Source organism: Charadrius vociferus, unplaced genomic scaffold, assembly GCF_000708025.1.
Source record: "Charadrius vociferus isolate BGI_N301 unplaced genomic scaffold, ASM70802v2 scaffold340, whole genome shotgun sequence".
NCBI lineage: Eukaryota > Metazoa > Chordata > Aves > Charadriiformes > Charadriidae > Charadrius > Charadrius vociferus.
Genome location: NW_009646631.1, coordinates 3235754 through 3252394, shown reverse-complemented (window position 1 = coordinate 3252394; position 16641 = coordinate 3235754). Strand labels below are relative to the sequence as shown.

The following is a 16641-nucleotide window of genomic DNA, read 5'->3' as shown; positions in this document are numbered from 1 at the left end:
TCCCCTCAGCCTTCTCTTCTCCAGGCTAAAGAGTCCCAGCTCTCTCAGCCTTTCCTCATAAGGGAGATGCTCCAATCCCTCAGTCATCTTAGTTGCCCTTCGCTGGACTCACTCCAGCAGTTCCCTGTCCCTCTTGAACTGGGGAGCCCAAAACTGGACACAGTATTCCAGTTGTGGCCTCACCAGTGCCAAGTAGAGGGGGAGAATGACCTCCCTCAACCTACTGGTCACACTCTTCATTAAGAGGTAAGATACAGTAGTATATACAACGCTAAAATGAAAAAAAGCATTTGAAAATTGGTAAACTACACCAAGTCAAAATTACAAAAAATTATCTGTATTACAGTTACCAGATTCTATAATCGAGAAACCTGAAATACTTATTACAAATTATTTAGAATCTTTACCAAACACACAAAAGTCTACTGTTTCTCTTCCCCCCCCCCCCATCAGAGGAAATTCCTCTCAGCCTATTGTAAATGGTCTACCGGGTAATGAGCATCTAGCTCATTATATTGTCCGTAGCATCTCTCGATCACCTATGCCTAGGAAATAACATACGTGAATACAGATTTGCAGTGATATGTCCCTAAATTTTCTCCACCCACCATTGCTCTCTGCACCCTTTCTTCCAATACTAATAATCAAAAAGCCCACGAGAGAAAATAAATACCATTTAAACCACATTACAAGACCTGGAGGTCTTTCGCTGAAGCATGTATTTAAAAACCCAGAGCTCCTCCAGATTTAAATATAATATTCTCCTCCTCCCAGTATTCTGGAACTTCATTCATTAATGTTTTTAAACAATTTCAGATAACTGAGACGGATGGATCTATATCAAATAAAGAATCAATATAACAAGGTAAAATCTGAGTATTCTAACCTAGACAGAGGACAGAAAAAGGGGCAGCTAGCTACCTATAGAGACAAGTAAAGTGAAAAAGAATATACACTGCATTTACCAGATTCTAAGATCCGTTACACACCAAAATAAAATTATGGCCTCTTTGCAAAGACACTAGGATTTCTGAAAGTTTTGAGTATTATTTAGACTGCTAGAGTATAATGCCATAGTTTCACTGTTCTATTGGTGGAGTCTCCTGCATTAAATGTGTCACAAAAACTAATCAAACCAAGGTAAAAATTACAAAGAATTACCCAACTTTTGTGAAAAATAAAATAATAAAGAGTTACCCAATATTTATTCAGATATGAAACCTTCTTCCTCTTATCCAACTCTGATTCAAGCTACATTCCTCCACCAACTAACATTCTTGACTTAACTGGTATCAACAGCATGAACGACTATTAAATAGCATGAGAAGGGCTCAGTGATGTTAAGATCACATATCTGGTTTTGATCTTTCTCAAATTAAAAATACAGAGAAAAATTATTTTTACTTCCTACAGAATTAGGCAAAATTTATCTTGTATGAATGTCGAAGGAAAGTTTCAGAGACATCAGTAATGTACAAATAACTGCAAGCAAAAAAAACCAAACAACTTCCCCCCCAAAAAAAAACCAAAAAACCAAAACAAAAAAAACCCCAAACCCAAAACTTTTATGTCTTCACTTACAATTTAATCCTGATGAGACTAAATTGTCCTCTTGGTATTATCAGTCTCTACCATATACACCACTCAGGATTCAATTGCTTCCTCTGTCTTAGGAACCACAGCTACAACTCCTACCTTTTTTCTTTCTTTAAAGCATTAACCACGTGAAAGCTGTTTTCACATGTTGCACCTTCCTTTGCTTCCATTCATTAGAAGCTCTTGTATGTTTGTAATTTTTTTTATATCTTTCAGGTTGACTCCACCAGTAGGTTGACAATTCCTGACCATTTACACCCACCAGCTAAGGGATCCCTAACAACCTATTTCTCCGTACCAACAGCCAGCTTCCATCCTTCAGTGAAGTTCTTCTGTTACAATATAGAAATTAGACTCAAACACTTTGCAGAAAAATACTCTAAAATACTACTTTGGAAAACACACCTTAATGATTTTGTAGAAAAGGATTTCTTTAACAGCCCTGGCAGAAGTCCAGGACTATATAGTCCCACAGCCAAAACCCTAACCATCTACAACTGAAAGAGTAAAGCACAGAAATAGTAATGGTTATAAGGAAAGAGGAAGCAATACTAGTCATCATGGTAGGTAGAATTCTCAGTGCAGTGAACAGAAGGATTTTTTTCCCCTCTCCCTGTTTTGGGGAGATATTTTTCAGAGGGCGGGGGGTGTTTTTAGTCACTTTTTTTTTTTTTAATGTGGAACAAAGAAAAGGAGACTAAAAAGAAGGAACTAGAAAATAAATGGCAGCTTTGTGAGACACTCACAGATAAGACTGACTTGGACAATTCAGTAAGGAGCCAATGAAAATTAACACTCTACATGAGATGTCAGTTAGTATTCAAGTCCTGAACGAGGGATTTCAAAGATGGTAACCAGAGATAGGGCATAATAGGCCTTGAAAAGTAAAGACAAAACCCACCATGTTTGAGTGAGACACAACGGAGGGATGAAAAACACGTGGGAACAGGGTTCAGACAAGACCGTGACAACGACCAATATTTAGAACAGAGAAGTATAATAAGACTGCCCTTACTAACCTGTTCCAATGAAGACAACAAGATGACTACCAGCTCAAGAATTTAAGCTGTACAAAAAAAGTCAGACCAAGGCTATTATACAAGACAATGTTATGAAAAGATTTCAATATAACCTGGTTAAATGACCTAGAGCAAAACACCAAATTCTCCACAAGAATATGGATATGCATATCACAGAAAAAAATAATCAAACTTCTTGTTTGCACTGTCTGGCTAATTATGCTTTAATTAGTTTTTTCTTAAAGTAATCAAAAGGATAGTTTCAGATCTTTACCAAAATTTAAAAAACTGATGCAAACACTATCTTTTAAAACTACCAAAACGAATCAAAATCAACAGCAACTGTTTTGATGTTTTAAAGTCCTTGTTTATTTTGGCACAGCCTCTCCTTTTAAACCAGTGGAAAGCTCTGCAACTCCTGTTCTGCTATTCTTGCAGGCTACTTCTTCTTGTTTTCACCAGATGAACAAGACAGCCCGTGAGATACAGATCTTATTTTACTAAGGATTTCTTGGGACAGGAGGTATGCAAACAGAAATTACAGAAAGAAATGACACAAGAAACAGAACACTTTGTGCCTGTTAACCAGAGCAAACCACAGGAGTGGAAAAAGCAACCTCATAGATTAAGTTTCCTGTTGTAAAGTAGATGCAATTTGGGCGAGATTGATGCAGTCTAAGAACTCTCAAAACACATTGCTTTGGGTTCCTACCAAGTCATTGAAACTTGATATGCATTGGTCATTCAGATACAAGTTCAAGAAAAAAAGTAATATATGCAGGCATGACTCCACAGACTTTGAAATTCTGCTATTAACAATTATTGATTGTCCTCCTGAATATGACAGAATGATGTAGGGCAATTCTGTATAGATATACCAATTGTCTCTTGCTGATCTTCATCAAGACCAGTAGAGATTTGGATCACAGAAGCGTGAGTCACTAACTAGACAGTCTTAGAATAAAATAACAGGAAAGAATATTAGGAAATATTACGGTTATGATTTGATTTTATCATATGCTGTTACTTCAATGACAACCAGAGATTAAACTAAAAAGAAGGTGCATAATGAAGACGGGTGGAAAAGTTTTGTGCAGGAGTATCACTTGGGAGTAACCTTTCCATATTCAGCATAAAGGGAAAGAAGGGGAAAAAAGGGTACAGATATTGAGTAGAGGAGGAGAGGGCTACCTTAAATAAAAAGTTTTTTCCTGAACTGTCTTAAACAGGAAAGCGTTCAGTAGATCTACAATCAAACAACCACCCTGAGCCATTACAAGCAGTCTAAATTGCAATGATGATCACCAAACCACAGAGCAGGAACTGTGGAGTCCAAAGAGCTTCTGCTAATCATATGAAATTGATTCTCCAGTTACGGGAAGGCAATAAAGTACTTGTGTGCTTTACTTCTAAGTGCAGTTTAAGGGGCACAGAACGATGCTGACAGACATGTACCTAAGTCTTTATAGCAAATTTCAAGTTCTCCAGATTGCAAAGATATTTACAGCTTGAGAGCAAGTTATTGCACAACACTAAAAACATGAACACAAAAGCATCATCATAGTGATTTAAATCTGCAACAGACCCTAACTGGAGTTTGACTTTTAAAATATCCAATCAATATCTAGAACTAACAGAAGAAAGATCTGCATTGTATTGATTAATATTTAATTGGCTTGAGTTTGGCTCTGCTCATTTACAGAGCTGTTCCAAACCAAAGGGGAAAAAAACGAAAAAAAAAAAAAAAAATCAATAAAACACCTTTGATAGGTGAATACTACTGGGATCTGTGTCCTCAACAAAATACCAATCTCCCAAACAGTACAAGACAGTGTATCTGTTGCCAAAAGACAGATCAATAAACTTGGTATTACCTTATTAACGCACTCTTGATCAAATAAAATTAAAAACAGAATGCACAGCAAATTGATTTATGTACATCTAAATGAATCAGTAAATGTCTGGCATCTAAACATATGCATAGATCATATGGATGGCCCAGGCTTTTTATGCTGCGTGTGGCTTTTAGTAAAAAATTCAGAATTTTAATCTTAATTAGAGCTGGAATGCTGATTTTGAGCACTCTAAATTGGTAATATTTAAAGGCAGTCTCTTGGAGCAATCATGCGTAACTGACATGGATTTAAAAGTAATTTGTAGATAGTGTTCAAACTTTTCTGCACATTCTTAAGGTTCCAACTTTCTCGCTACTGTTAGCTAGTCATAATCTAAGCAGGAAAAAACACTCCCAATGTGAAACAAATTTACAAAAAACAGAATTAAATGAGACTCTGCATTCAGTAACAACTTACACAGTTTAAATGTTTAAACTACCATGAAGAGCCAAAGCACTCACCAACTTTGCCAAAAGATCTTACCTTAATAGTTGCAGAAAATGCTAATGGGTAAACATATGGATCTATGAACGTACACACATTTGAAACAAGGTTTAACGCATTATCACTTAAAACTGTATTTGCACTAATATTGTTTCAGTCTACATTACTGACTGAATCTTGTATCGTGTAGCTGAGACGGGTCTGCAGTAAAACACTGAGTAGAAAGAATAATGCACTGAGTGCCACAGAGAGAGAAATGTTTTCCTGGTCTGGACACAGTAAAACTACATGTTTTGGTATCTCAAAATATATTCTATATACTTCCTATAAACTACTGTAGGAAACTCAAGTCACTGCTATTTTTCCTCTAGGGATTAATTCACTTTAAAAAGTAAAAAAATTGTTACCTTTTAGCACAGCAGCATCAATGCACATATATTGAATAAAAACACAGGAGGCTGGTTAGGAATTATTTTTCAGCATGAGATTACAAGGTCACCCAGCTCGGAAGCAACACACATCACTTCATGCAACTGAACTTAAAGTTTTGCACCATATGAAAGACTCCTACTTTGTAATTATGTCACTACAGGGAAATATGTACTGTTTTTCAGGTATTTAAGTGACAACTTTCCACCAATAAATAAACTTTTTCTCATAGTGTTACTAGTACTGGCTACTGAACACATCTGAAAAGACGACTCTGGCCTAGATTGAATTTTCGTCTTAATTCATGTAAGAATTCTCCAAATTCTACTGGAAAAGAAAAAAAAAAAAGAGAAAAAAAAAAATCAGACATGCTTCTCAAGTCCCTTTGTTCTAAATAAACTCAATCTAGAAAGGAAGAATTCCTTTCTTAACAATCCAAATCATCAGGTAAGCACATGCCCATGCAAAGTAGATTCACTCCTTACCCAGTCTGATTTATGCCAGAAAATAAATCAGGCTTATAAGGTTCAAAGTAAGCTTTCAAAAACTAGGTAAAATTTGTATCTCGTATACACACACATATATATACAAGGTATATAAATGAATACACACACCCTCCCCATATGCCAGATCCTTCTAGTTTGCCAAGAATGCCAAAACTACAAATCCTAAGGTAGTATCACTAAATCCTAAGGTGCCATGCCTTAAAAAGTCACAACATTTCTTCTATAAAATGACCTGCCCTATCTGTCTTGAGCTTCAGGCCATTTGGTCTGTTTTAAATGAAGGAATCCCACATTCAGAAAAATGTATTCCTATACACCTTAGTTGTTTGAAGTAGCAATATTAGTGAGTCCTGATGAGATCATGAAGAAGCAGCACAGCACAAAGAAATCTGTATGATAAAACGGAGTCATTTATTATGCATCTAAAAAGCATCACACTCTTACAGGCAGTTTGTAAGCACTAGATGTTTTTATGAACTGTACATACTTATGTTACTTTTTCTAGTATTTCTACAAAGTGCTACCAAAGTTACTTTAATCTATCCAGGAACTAGGGGATAATTTAACAACAATAAAAAAAAACTACCCAAAAAATAACCACCAAACAAAGAAAACAAAAAACGACCAAACTAAAAAAAGTACGATGATGTGTTCTGGACTGCATTACCGATCAGAATGATGTCAAAAGACAAAGGAAAAAAAAAAACAGAGCAAAAAATGTATTAAACTACTACAGGGAACAATTTCAGAACAGAGGGAAACCAAGATTGTTATAGCTTGATACTTTAGAAGTTTAAGTACACTTTTTTGTATGCTTACATGTAAAAAAATGCAGAGGCTCCAAATTTCTTTAAAAAAAATAATAAAGAACTCTTCTCATGATCAGACTATTCGGAAGCTCTTTAATGTCACACATTAACATGCATTCTGCAAAATCATTCACTCTCCCCAAGCATTTTCATAAAATGATCTTATGCAACCACAATCTTAAAGGCTCATGAAGTCCTTTCTGTGTGGGAATGGAAGGAATAAACCAAGCCAAGAGCATCTTAAAATAGTTTGGGGTTGGTTTGTTTGTTTTTTAAATAAAGGTAAATAAAAGCAGGACTCATAAGTTAGAAAGAACTGAAGATTTCAGAATCAGGTTCTGGAAAGTTTTTCTGAATTAAGCCCGTAGGTACATACAAAGCTTGAATTTGCTGCTTACGTGAAGCAACAAATATAATCCTCTAAAAAAAATACAAGAAACATAGGTAATCCAATGACAGAGTAAATACTCTTTATTAAAGATCGGGGAGTAGGTTTATTACAGTTGTTTGAATAATCTCCATAATGACAAATATGGACATAATGCACAGTTATCATACACAGCCCTGTTGAGTCCAGAAATCAAGCTCAGCAAGAACTGCAGCATCTTGAAATTGTGCCCAAGAAAAGCAAAAAGTACTCAGTGAAAACACAGTGTCCAGGAGAAAAACAAAAACAAACAAACAAAAAAACCCCTTATGTGATCAGAATTCCTGCACTTATAAAAAAAGTACCGAGGTACAAACACATATACTTAGCAACTGATAAAACTATAATGAAGATGGTAAATTATCCATCACTTGGAAATTTTTCAACCAAGCATGGATGTCTCACTGAAATATACAATTCAATTCAAGCACAAGCAGTTGGGATCTCAGCAATAGTCACTGCAGAAAATTGTGTGGCCTGAATCAGGTAAAAGAGCAACAAAAGAGCTCATGAGAATCCCATACTGCTCTTTGGTCCCAGGGAAGAACTCTTAAAAACTTGTATTCAAACTTTAACTTACCAGAAAGATTGTTTAACAGAAGTAATTTATCAAATTTCATTTTTATTTATTCACAAATGGCTACCAGTCTTTGCAGCTTTTCTCCGTTCTCAAACTGCTTTGACTTTAGTGAAAGTCTGCATACAAGCCTCTTTTTACTTTGCATAAATGAGTTGTGGTTTAGTTTTTCGTTTGTTTGCTTGTTTTCTTGGGGGGGGGTTGGGGGGGGGGAGCTGTGTTAATACAGTATAGAGCAGCCCAAAAGATTCACACCTGATTTTATTCGACACCTGAGAATGCTTGGCTTATGTATGCTTTCCAAACATCTAAAATAGCAATACACAAAACCCCACAACCCCAAGACTGAAACACAATTATTAGCAAACATGAACTAAGCAAAGATAATGCAATGGCAAGATGAACCCTCATGGATAAATTCTTCTACAGAACTCATATAAAGTATTAAATTTAAAAGCAATTACAAGTGATCCTAGAAGCTAATGCAATCTTTTACAGCAATCTAAACATGTTTACCACCTATTAACTCTTGAGACCTTAAGAATGAAAAATAAATTTAAATCCCAAGTCAGATAAACCAGTGCATCTCCCTAACAAGATAACCATTTGCAGATGGTGAATTTTACAACACTGGCAAACAATTTCACCTTTATGACAACTTTCAACATTTCCCCCCCTCCGTGCCTTCTCATGCCTTTCCAAAATGCTGTATTTGGTAATGCTCAAACCTCTGAAAACCCAAGTTAAAGTACACAACACTTCAGCTCAGCTCAACTCAACCCCTCTCTGGGACTGGCATTGCTTACAGGAGCCATCTGCATGAATTCTGGGTGCATTTACTGCGTGACGTTAACGAAGGAGAGTACTCAGCAAGTCTGGCTGGCAGTATAACTCTGTTACAAGGACATCTGGGGATTACAGTGCCTGGTTACACTGCAGCTGTAACATGCAGGGATTAGGAAGGAAGGAGAAACTTCACTGGAGGGATGCTACAAACCTTACACATTTGAGCAGAGAGGGGAGGGAATAGTTTCACTTGTAACTTGGCAGTAGGCAGTAAGGTAGCAAGCGTTGTTTTTGAGACCCAAACTAGTGCATACCACATGCCATCGCTCCAGAATGGTGCTGCACTGAGGTAGGCAATTATATCTTAAATACATTCCACTGCAAGAACATTGTGTCCACAAGGCAGCACTGTCATTTTTAATTACTACTATACCACCCGCTTCTAATTCTTTTCTAAAACTGGCTTTTTTTCTTTGGTGCCAAAACTTATACCACTTCCTAAAGCTACTAAAATGGCATAGTGACACCTAATGCAAAGGGGAAGCCAGAGTAAGTCTAAAAAATACCAATATTTATAACAAAACAAATTGTATCTCAAGAGAGTTATATATAATGTATATAACAACATAAAATGTATGAGAATAAGGAATGAAACTGTATTTCAGTAATTCAAAAGCAAACAAACTACATCAGAATTATTTGAATATCAACATTACAGACCAAAGAGCTTCAGAATTAGACTTGCACGTCAAAGAAATCTAACCTGCTAAAATAACTGCAAAGCATCTCAACAATAAAGTAATGGTATCGGGTGTATAAATAAGGCAATACTGTATTTGTAATTGTGAATTAGAATAAAAGTAATCTCAGTCCCAGGGTTGGTGGGCAGGGCTGCAATTTTCTCTGCCATTCAGTTAAAAAAAAAATGTAAAGAGTAAATGTTAAGACGACAAACAAAACAAAAGCAGTAGAAGTATATCAGTAAAATCTAAACAGAAACATACCACACAAAGTAAAAATATTTTATTCCCTTAAATTACAAGCAGAAAGGCAACCGAAAGTTTCTTTTCTTGGCTGAAGATACCAGTAAGAGTTCAAGATCTGTAGCTGCCAATAGCAACTACAGATAGTTCAGCCTCCTCTGTTCTCACAAAAATCACTTTTAGCTTTCTCCTCTTCCTTCCAAAGTGACCGTGCTTTTGTATTCTTACTCTTGAGAGAGCTGATCTCCATTCTCCCCTCTATTCCATTGAACCACTTATTTTCTCCTGTAAATCCGACTGTTCCTATCTAGGGGCTAAAACTGCAGGTGGTAAGAGCAGAGGCCCCCAGAATGGAGCTACTCAGACTTTCATTGCATGCTAGCTTTCTATACGGAGATGACTGGCTTGCTAGACCAGTGACAGCAGTGAATGTCTTCTACATCGACTTTAGCAAGGCCTGCAGTGTGTTCTATAGCGTCCTTTAACCACATTGGTAACATATGGAACTAGGGAAGTAGACAATAAGGTTGGAAAAAAACCTAGCCAGACTACCAAGCTGAAAAGGTTGTAGTGAGTGGCACAGAGTCCAGCCGGCAGCTGGTTACTGCAGGTACCCCCCAAGTGCTGATACTGGGGCCAACAGTTTAACATCTTTATTAACAATCTGAACAAGTTAACTGAATACACTTTCAGCGAGTCTGCAGATGATACTAAACTGGATTTGTTCACTCTTAAGGTATGACAACTAAAGGGAGAAATCCTACTGCTGTCGTCAGTTACCTAATGAAAAGATAGACAAATAAGACAGAGGCAGGCTCCTTTCAGACTGATGGGACAAGAGGCAGTGGACAGCAAGTTTCAACAAGAGAAATCCCAGTTAGACAATGGGAAAAACAATTTAATAATGACAGCGGTCAAATGCTGAAACAGACACCCAGAGAGGCTGTGGAATCTCCATCCTTGGATATTCTGGAGCACTGACGGGAGTAAGTTGGAGGAGTAACACATTCACAACATTTCTATCCTCTTTTACAGGACAAGCTAATTAATAAAAGTTATGAAAACTACTGAGAACCACAGAATCTGAACACTACTAAGTAAAAAAGCTAAATAAGGAATATTTTGCAGTGTGTTTTCCTTCTTGTTTCTTTTTAAAATAGTCAAAATTGTTAAAACGTCATTATACTACATAAAGCTCGGTCCAGAGTTCGTCCAGTAAAGGTCTTAGCAACACGTGACAGCACAGCCCTACAGCATTCATCTGTTTTGAAAAGTAGATGCAAGTCATCACTCTGCATTTGTCTGCTGTGCAGTGCTGCATGTACTATGAATTCACGTGTTTTTCTGGCTTTTGTGAAGTACGTACTGGAGAACCTCTATTGTATTTGCTCCCTGAGTTTGAGGTGAGAAGACATTTACAATACTTCTTCTATGTAATCTTCTCTCCACAAAGAGAATACCTTATTTCGATATCTAAATGTCAAAGTAAGTAAGAGAAACTCTGCAGGATTATTATCTCTATGCTGTAGTTGGAGAATCAGAGATTTGACAGTTAAATGACTTTCTCAAAGTCAGAGAACAAGTAGCTGAATCAAGCACAGCAAATTAATACAAAAATTTCCAACTTCCAGGTTTGTGTTGGCAGTGAGAAAGATAAGCCACACATGTGCCAATGAGGGAGAAAATATATATGCACATATAAAGGATTTCTCCTGTTGGAGCAAATACACTTTTTTTTTGGTAGCTTCTTGTCATTTATGGTCTGAACGGCTGAGGGGAGCTGGATGTAATGAAAGAACGAAAGTTCCTTCAGAATGCAATGCAAGAGCCCTTGTTTTCCACTCGCTACACTCCCCCTTGTCACTGTGTTCTTTCTTTTCCATTTCTAGGTACATCATTCCCCACTCCACCCAATACAAAAAGAATTTGCTTGACTGCTAAATAGGAGATGACATGAGCACTTACATCATTTACAGAAAGAAATCAACAAATCTTCTTTGAGCTTTAGCAAGCCTCTTCCTACATTAGCATTAGGGCAATTTAAAACAATTCTTGAAATGCTTTTGCAACATTTAGCCCAACTCCATCATGACTTCTTCACATTTACTTAAGTAATCTGGGGTAATTTTATTTTTAAATGTGTGCAGCCCTAAATTGCAGATCTGACCACTGAGTCACTGTCTCCTTTCCAAACCCATCTGTGGTTTCCCTGGGCAGACAAAACAGTTGAAGTTCCTCTGGCCAGCAAAAGAACAGTTAAAAAAAAACCCTCTTGCAAAGTAAGGACAGACTGACTTGATATCACTTTATGAACTGATGGTCTAATGGCGAGACAGAGCTCTGAGACTCTTGCCCCTTGCTCAAACATGAAGTAACAGAAGGAAAAAACAAAGTAATTTCTAAAGTAGTTCATGGGACAACCTGGCACAACTCAGCTGTGATCAATCGCATCCTTTTGCAAGATGAAGGCTGGAGCGTTCAAGCAGGTGGGCTACTGGCAGGAAATCCACCTCAACAGAACACACAGATAAATTGTATTTGCTTTTTCTTACCTGATATGTGTTGCCGGAAGGGACTCATACTGGCGAGAAAGGAAGAGCTCTCTGTGCTTCAGCTGATGTTTCTGTTTATCAGTCAAATCAACCTCAATTGTAGTTTCAGACTCTTCTTCAACTTCTTCTGCAGAGAAGCAGAGCGTAGGTCGAAATTAACTCTGTTGCATAACACCATTGCAGCAGCCATTTCACTTGACATACCCCCCCACCCCTTAGCAACCTCCCTTAGTATTTCAAAGAAAAGATGAGTTTAAAAAGACTACAGTTTATGTAACTTGACAGAATATTAAGTATTTTGAATTCTATACCTTCTACTTAAACTCTTAAAAAAAATTATCCTCTTCTACTGTACTACGCATTGATGTCTTTCACAGCCGTAGGAACAATCCTCACAACATTACTCATTCTTTTTTCAACTTCTTCCATCTTTTTTTTTTTTCTTTTTTTTTTTTTTTCTCTGGAGGTGCCTCTTGCTTGCTGACCAGTTCTGGTTTAGATTTATGTTGCTACTATTGGTATGACTAAAACTTTTACAGAAGTCCTGGGTAAAAGCATACTTTCTATGAAGAGAAATTTACTAAACACAATTGCAGTCAGGCTGCCAAACTGCAGTCTAAGAAAATTGAAAAAGCCTACTGTCTTCCATTAGATACTTCCTTATTAGATACTGACAACAAATAGTTTATTTTCATATTTAAGTAACATTTAAAATTATTTATATTTTAAGCAAGAAAGCACTACTTAATCTAGAAGACAGCATCTGTAACAGCAAATCATAAATTCCATAGTTCTTGTTGAAGGATATTTTCAGTTGAAAACTATCTTTTATAGTTCGTATAACCTGAAATTCGCTAGTATTACCTCGTATACGATAAAACCAAGGAAATCATACCCTTTTAAAAATTTAAACCAACTGGAAACTGGAAACATAAAGGAAGAAATAAAAGCAGATACTAGAAAAGCGTCACATACAGAGCTAAAGAGCAATGTTCACAGTGGTAGCTAACATGTCATACAATGACAGGCTCTCCAAAATGGCTATCCTGGGATCTCCATGGCTGAAATCTGCCTTCCTAGTGCATTCTTGGGACGCATGGAACTTGAATCCATACTTCCTCTAGCTTCCCAGAAAGGACAAAAAGTCTCCATGAATATTGTATTTAAAAATATAGACACTTTAATAAATTCTCTAAGATTTGTCAATTTTCTACCTGCTAAATTATCCATCAGCTGCAAAACCAAGTCTACTTTATAAAACATCTCTCAGAAATGAAATGACAAAACCTCAGCATTAGGTAGTACTTCACGTAACTACCTACAACAGATCACCTCATCTGCTCTTCGGACAATAACCCTTTTTACAAACAACCTACAGACACTATCTCAAAATGAAGCCTGCCTGCATCCTCGTGGCAACCAGCTTCCTCCAAATGCAACACTTTATTGTTTGATTTTTTTTTAAATCATACCTGTGTGTAGCTTGTTCCACTTCTAATAGTTTTTTCCACAAAAGTGATAAAACAATACACTTTGATATAACCAACTTCTTTAAACCCAATTCCACCCACTTTAAATATATCTTGCTGTAGACCCTCCCCCCCCAGTCACCTTCCTTGGTTTGGCATGTTTTGTGGGGAGACAGAATAAGAAAAACAAAAATGAAAACAAGACTCCCCCCAGTCTCACCTGACACACGTACAAGTTCAAGTCAGATGACAAATCAGTTCAGAATTATTCTGGAATCTTTAATACTAACAATAAATAAAGCTTAAAAAAAATGTACAAAGGGAAAGAACTTTTTTAATTAACCAAGTAATTAAAGAAAAAATATAAATTAATGTTAAAAGGTTTGTGTTTCAAGCAATTAATAGCTACAACTGTTTATTACAGTAAGAGACCATTAAAAGCTACATTAGTATTTCAAAGTTCAAGCATTAATACTTCTTCTTAAAATACCAAGATGTGCCAGTGGCTGCTTTATTGGTTTTGGGGGGTTGTTTCCTTTTGGTTCCAGGTGGTTTTGTTTTGTTTGTTTATTTGTTTTTAAATAAATGTACTGCTTTTACTATTCTACAAGTCCAAAGTTCTCAGTTGGCTATTTATTTCCTCTCTCCTTCCTGAAGCAAGGTAATCTTGTGTTATAACCATCTGAAAACATCTAACAAAAAGCAATCCGTTAGAAAGCAATTCAGGCATCCAAATACAGGTGTCTGGGACCATTTTAGATTGTCATATCCAAAACATCTGGCTGTAGATATGGCACAAAACACAGGAGAATATGTGCCATTTAAAGAGGTTGCAGGGAGCCAGAGATGATATTCCAGAGAGTTTAAAATAGCTTTAGACACCTATGCTCGAGTGTCCTAATAGCTTCCTCATAGTAAGAATTTAAATTAAAAAATAATTTGAAAAAACACCAAAATTTTACTCATATATTTATTGTACTAATCTTATATAAGCCAAGAAAGTTTTGATCCAAGAGCCTGAAGCTGAAATTAACTCTCTTACACACATCTCTTAAAACACTCCAAACCTACACATGAAACAATGTAACTTCTGTTGTATTTTTAGAAATGAAAAATACATGTTTTGCTCATGATGATCCCACTAGCTCGGTAAGTAGAACAAACCATCGCCAGACACAGAACAGTTCCACTCTTAACACAATATAATTTATCAGCAGGATAATTTTATAATTTTCTTCTTCAGCATTATAATATAAAAACAATGCTAACAGTAGTATTAGCATTTATAAATACAAGTAACAGCTTGCCCCGGCAGTAACACAAACCTGTACCTAGGAAGGAAACACTGGATAACGTAAAGTGAGAAAACTGAACTTGCTTGATGGCAAATACAAACAGAAAACCAATTTATTTGATGGCAATACAAAGAATTCTGCATCTCAACACACCTTTAGCTGGGTGCTTTGAATCAGTTTTCTTGCACAGATCAGGCCTTAACAACTATCAGAAGAAAAGCGGTGGAGAACTTACAGTACTTTTAGAGATCTCTTCACCTCTTTGACTCAGATTAGCAACGTATCTGAAATTTAATTTGCCATCCAAGGAGAGGTTATTCCTGTCAAAAGGAGTGAAATGGAAGGTACCTATAGGAAATCATAAAGTAGCACTAAGCTAAGCATGTGTTCAGCACTCAGGAAGAGAAATGAAGCAATGGCTCAGAGTAAGCAAATATTTTAATGGAGCAATATGGTGATGACATACACTTATCACTCCAAGATTAGAGAGAAAACATAATTCAATTTAAAATTTTTGAGCTTAAAAATATGTTGAAAGTCTTAGGTATGACTACAAAGATGAATACAATCAGTTTTTGAAAGTGATGCAATCCCCTTTAGGCAAAGTTTAAGATAATGCTGATTTCTAGTACTTTTCCTAGTTTACAAGAAGTACTTCATTATTTAAAGGAAAAATCCTGGAGAGCAAAAGCAGGCATCTCCAGTGAGCTTTTAAAGCTTTAAGTCTATTTATTATACATGGGCCTTCTAATCAGCAATTGTAAATACTTACTTTGATCCTGAAAACCAGAGTGATTTGATGATACTTTCAGCAGTAGTGCTGCAGACTTACCCTTTCCCTTATTCCCTCTAGACGTAAATAAGACTTAACTGACAAGCAAGCAATGGATACTGGGTAGAAATTGTAATCCTCACTGATTATATATATGCATTACTACTTTTAAAAATGTGATAAACTCTTTCTTTCCCACTTTGATTTAATTTGTGGGATTCACTGGTATAAAATGGTGTTGTTCTTAGTGAGCCTGAGAATAAGAGACAACTGTCCACGCCACCTAAACTTCGTATGCAGCATCTTTGTTTAGAGTTAAGTAATGAGATGACTCAAGCTTGCCACTAGGAAGACCTGCTTGTTTTTACAACTAAAATCAAAATAAACTGAGGGCAAGTCTCTAGAAACACAATACACCCATTCAATATAAAGTGGTTTAAAAATAGCTAAAATAAATCCTTAAAGGTTTAAATGTGACTCAAACCACTTTATGGTTGAACATCAGCTCACAAACAACTTAAATTCCTTTAACATATTGCTCTTCCTTAACTAAGTCAAAATAACCCACCATGCGCTCGTCTCATCTACTGCGACAGAAAGTGAGAGAGACTAGTTTAAACATGAAAGGCTATCTTCAGGGAGAGGGAGTAAATCTTCAGTTTTAAAAGGAAGAAAAAGTTCTCCCTCTGTTGCCACTAAACTGCTGACTTATTTTGAGCTAGAGGTTGGCTGGATCACAGAACCATGGAAACACAGAGTAGTTCAGGCTGGAAAGGGGGCCTCAGGAGGTCTCTAATACAAACTCCTCCTCAAAGTAGACTCAGCTGTGAGGTCAGCCCAGGTTACTCAGCATTTTATTCAGCTGGGTCTTGAAAACCTCTGAGGGCAGAGACCACATAACCTCTCCCGCAACCCAGCCATGGTGAAAAAGCTTTTCTTTATATCTAATCTGAATCACTCCTGTTTCAATTTAGTCACTGCAAAGAGCCCAATGCCATCTTCTCTATAAGCTCCCCATAGGCACTGGGAGTCCACCTCTTCTCCAAGCTGAACAGGCTCAATTCCCCACAGCCTCTCCTAGC

At 36.7% G+C, this 16641-nt stretch overlaps 1 protein-coding gene across 1 annotated transcript in view; it reads right to left on the bottom strand.

The window, feature by feature from the left end:
* Nucleotides 1-16641, bottom strand: part of MTA3 (metastasis associated 1 family, member 3) — a gene marked incomplete at its 3' end in the record, with an annotated part of 113314 nt that overhangs the window by 68816 nt on the left and 27857 nt on the right. The window contains exon 7 of the mRNA XM_009888670.1: nucleotides 12024-12150. Coding sequence (XP_009886972.1) covers nucleotides 12024-12150 — 127 coding nt within the window. The remainder of the gene's footprint in view (nucleotides 1-12023; nucleotides 12151-16641) is intronic.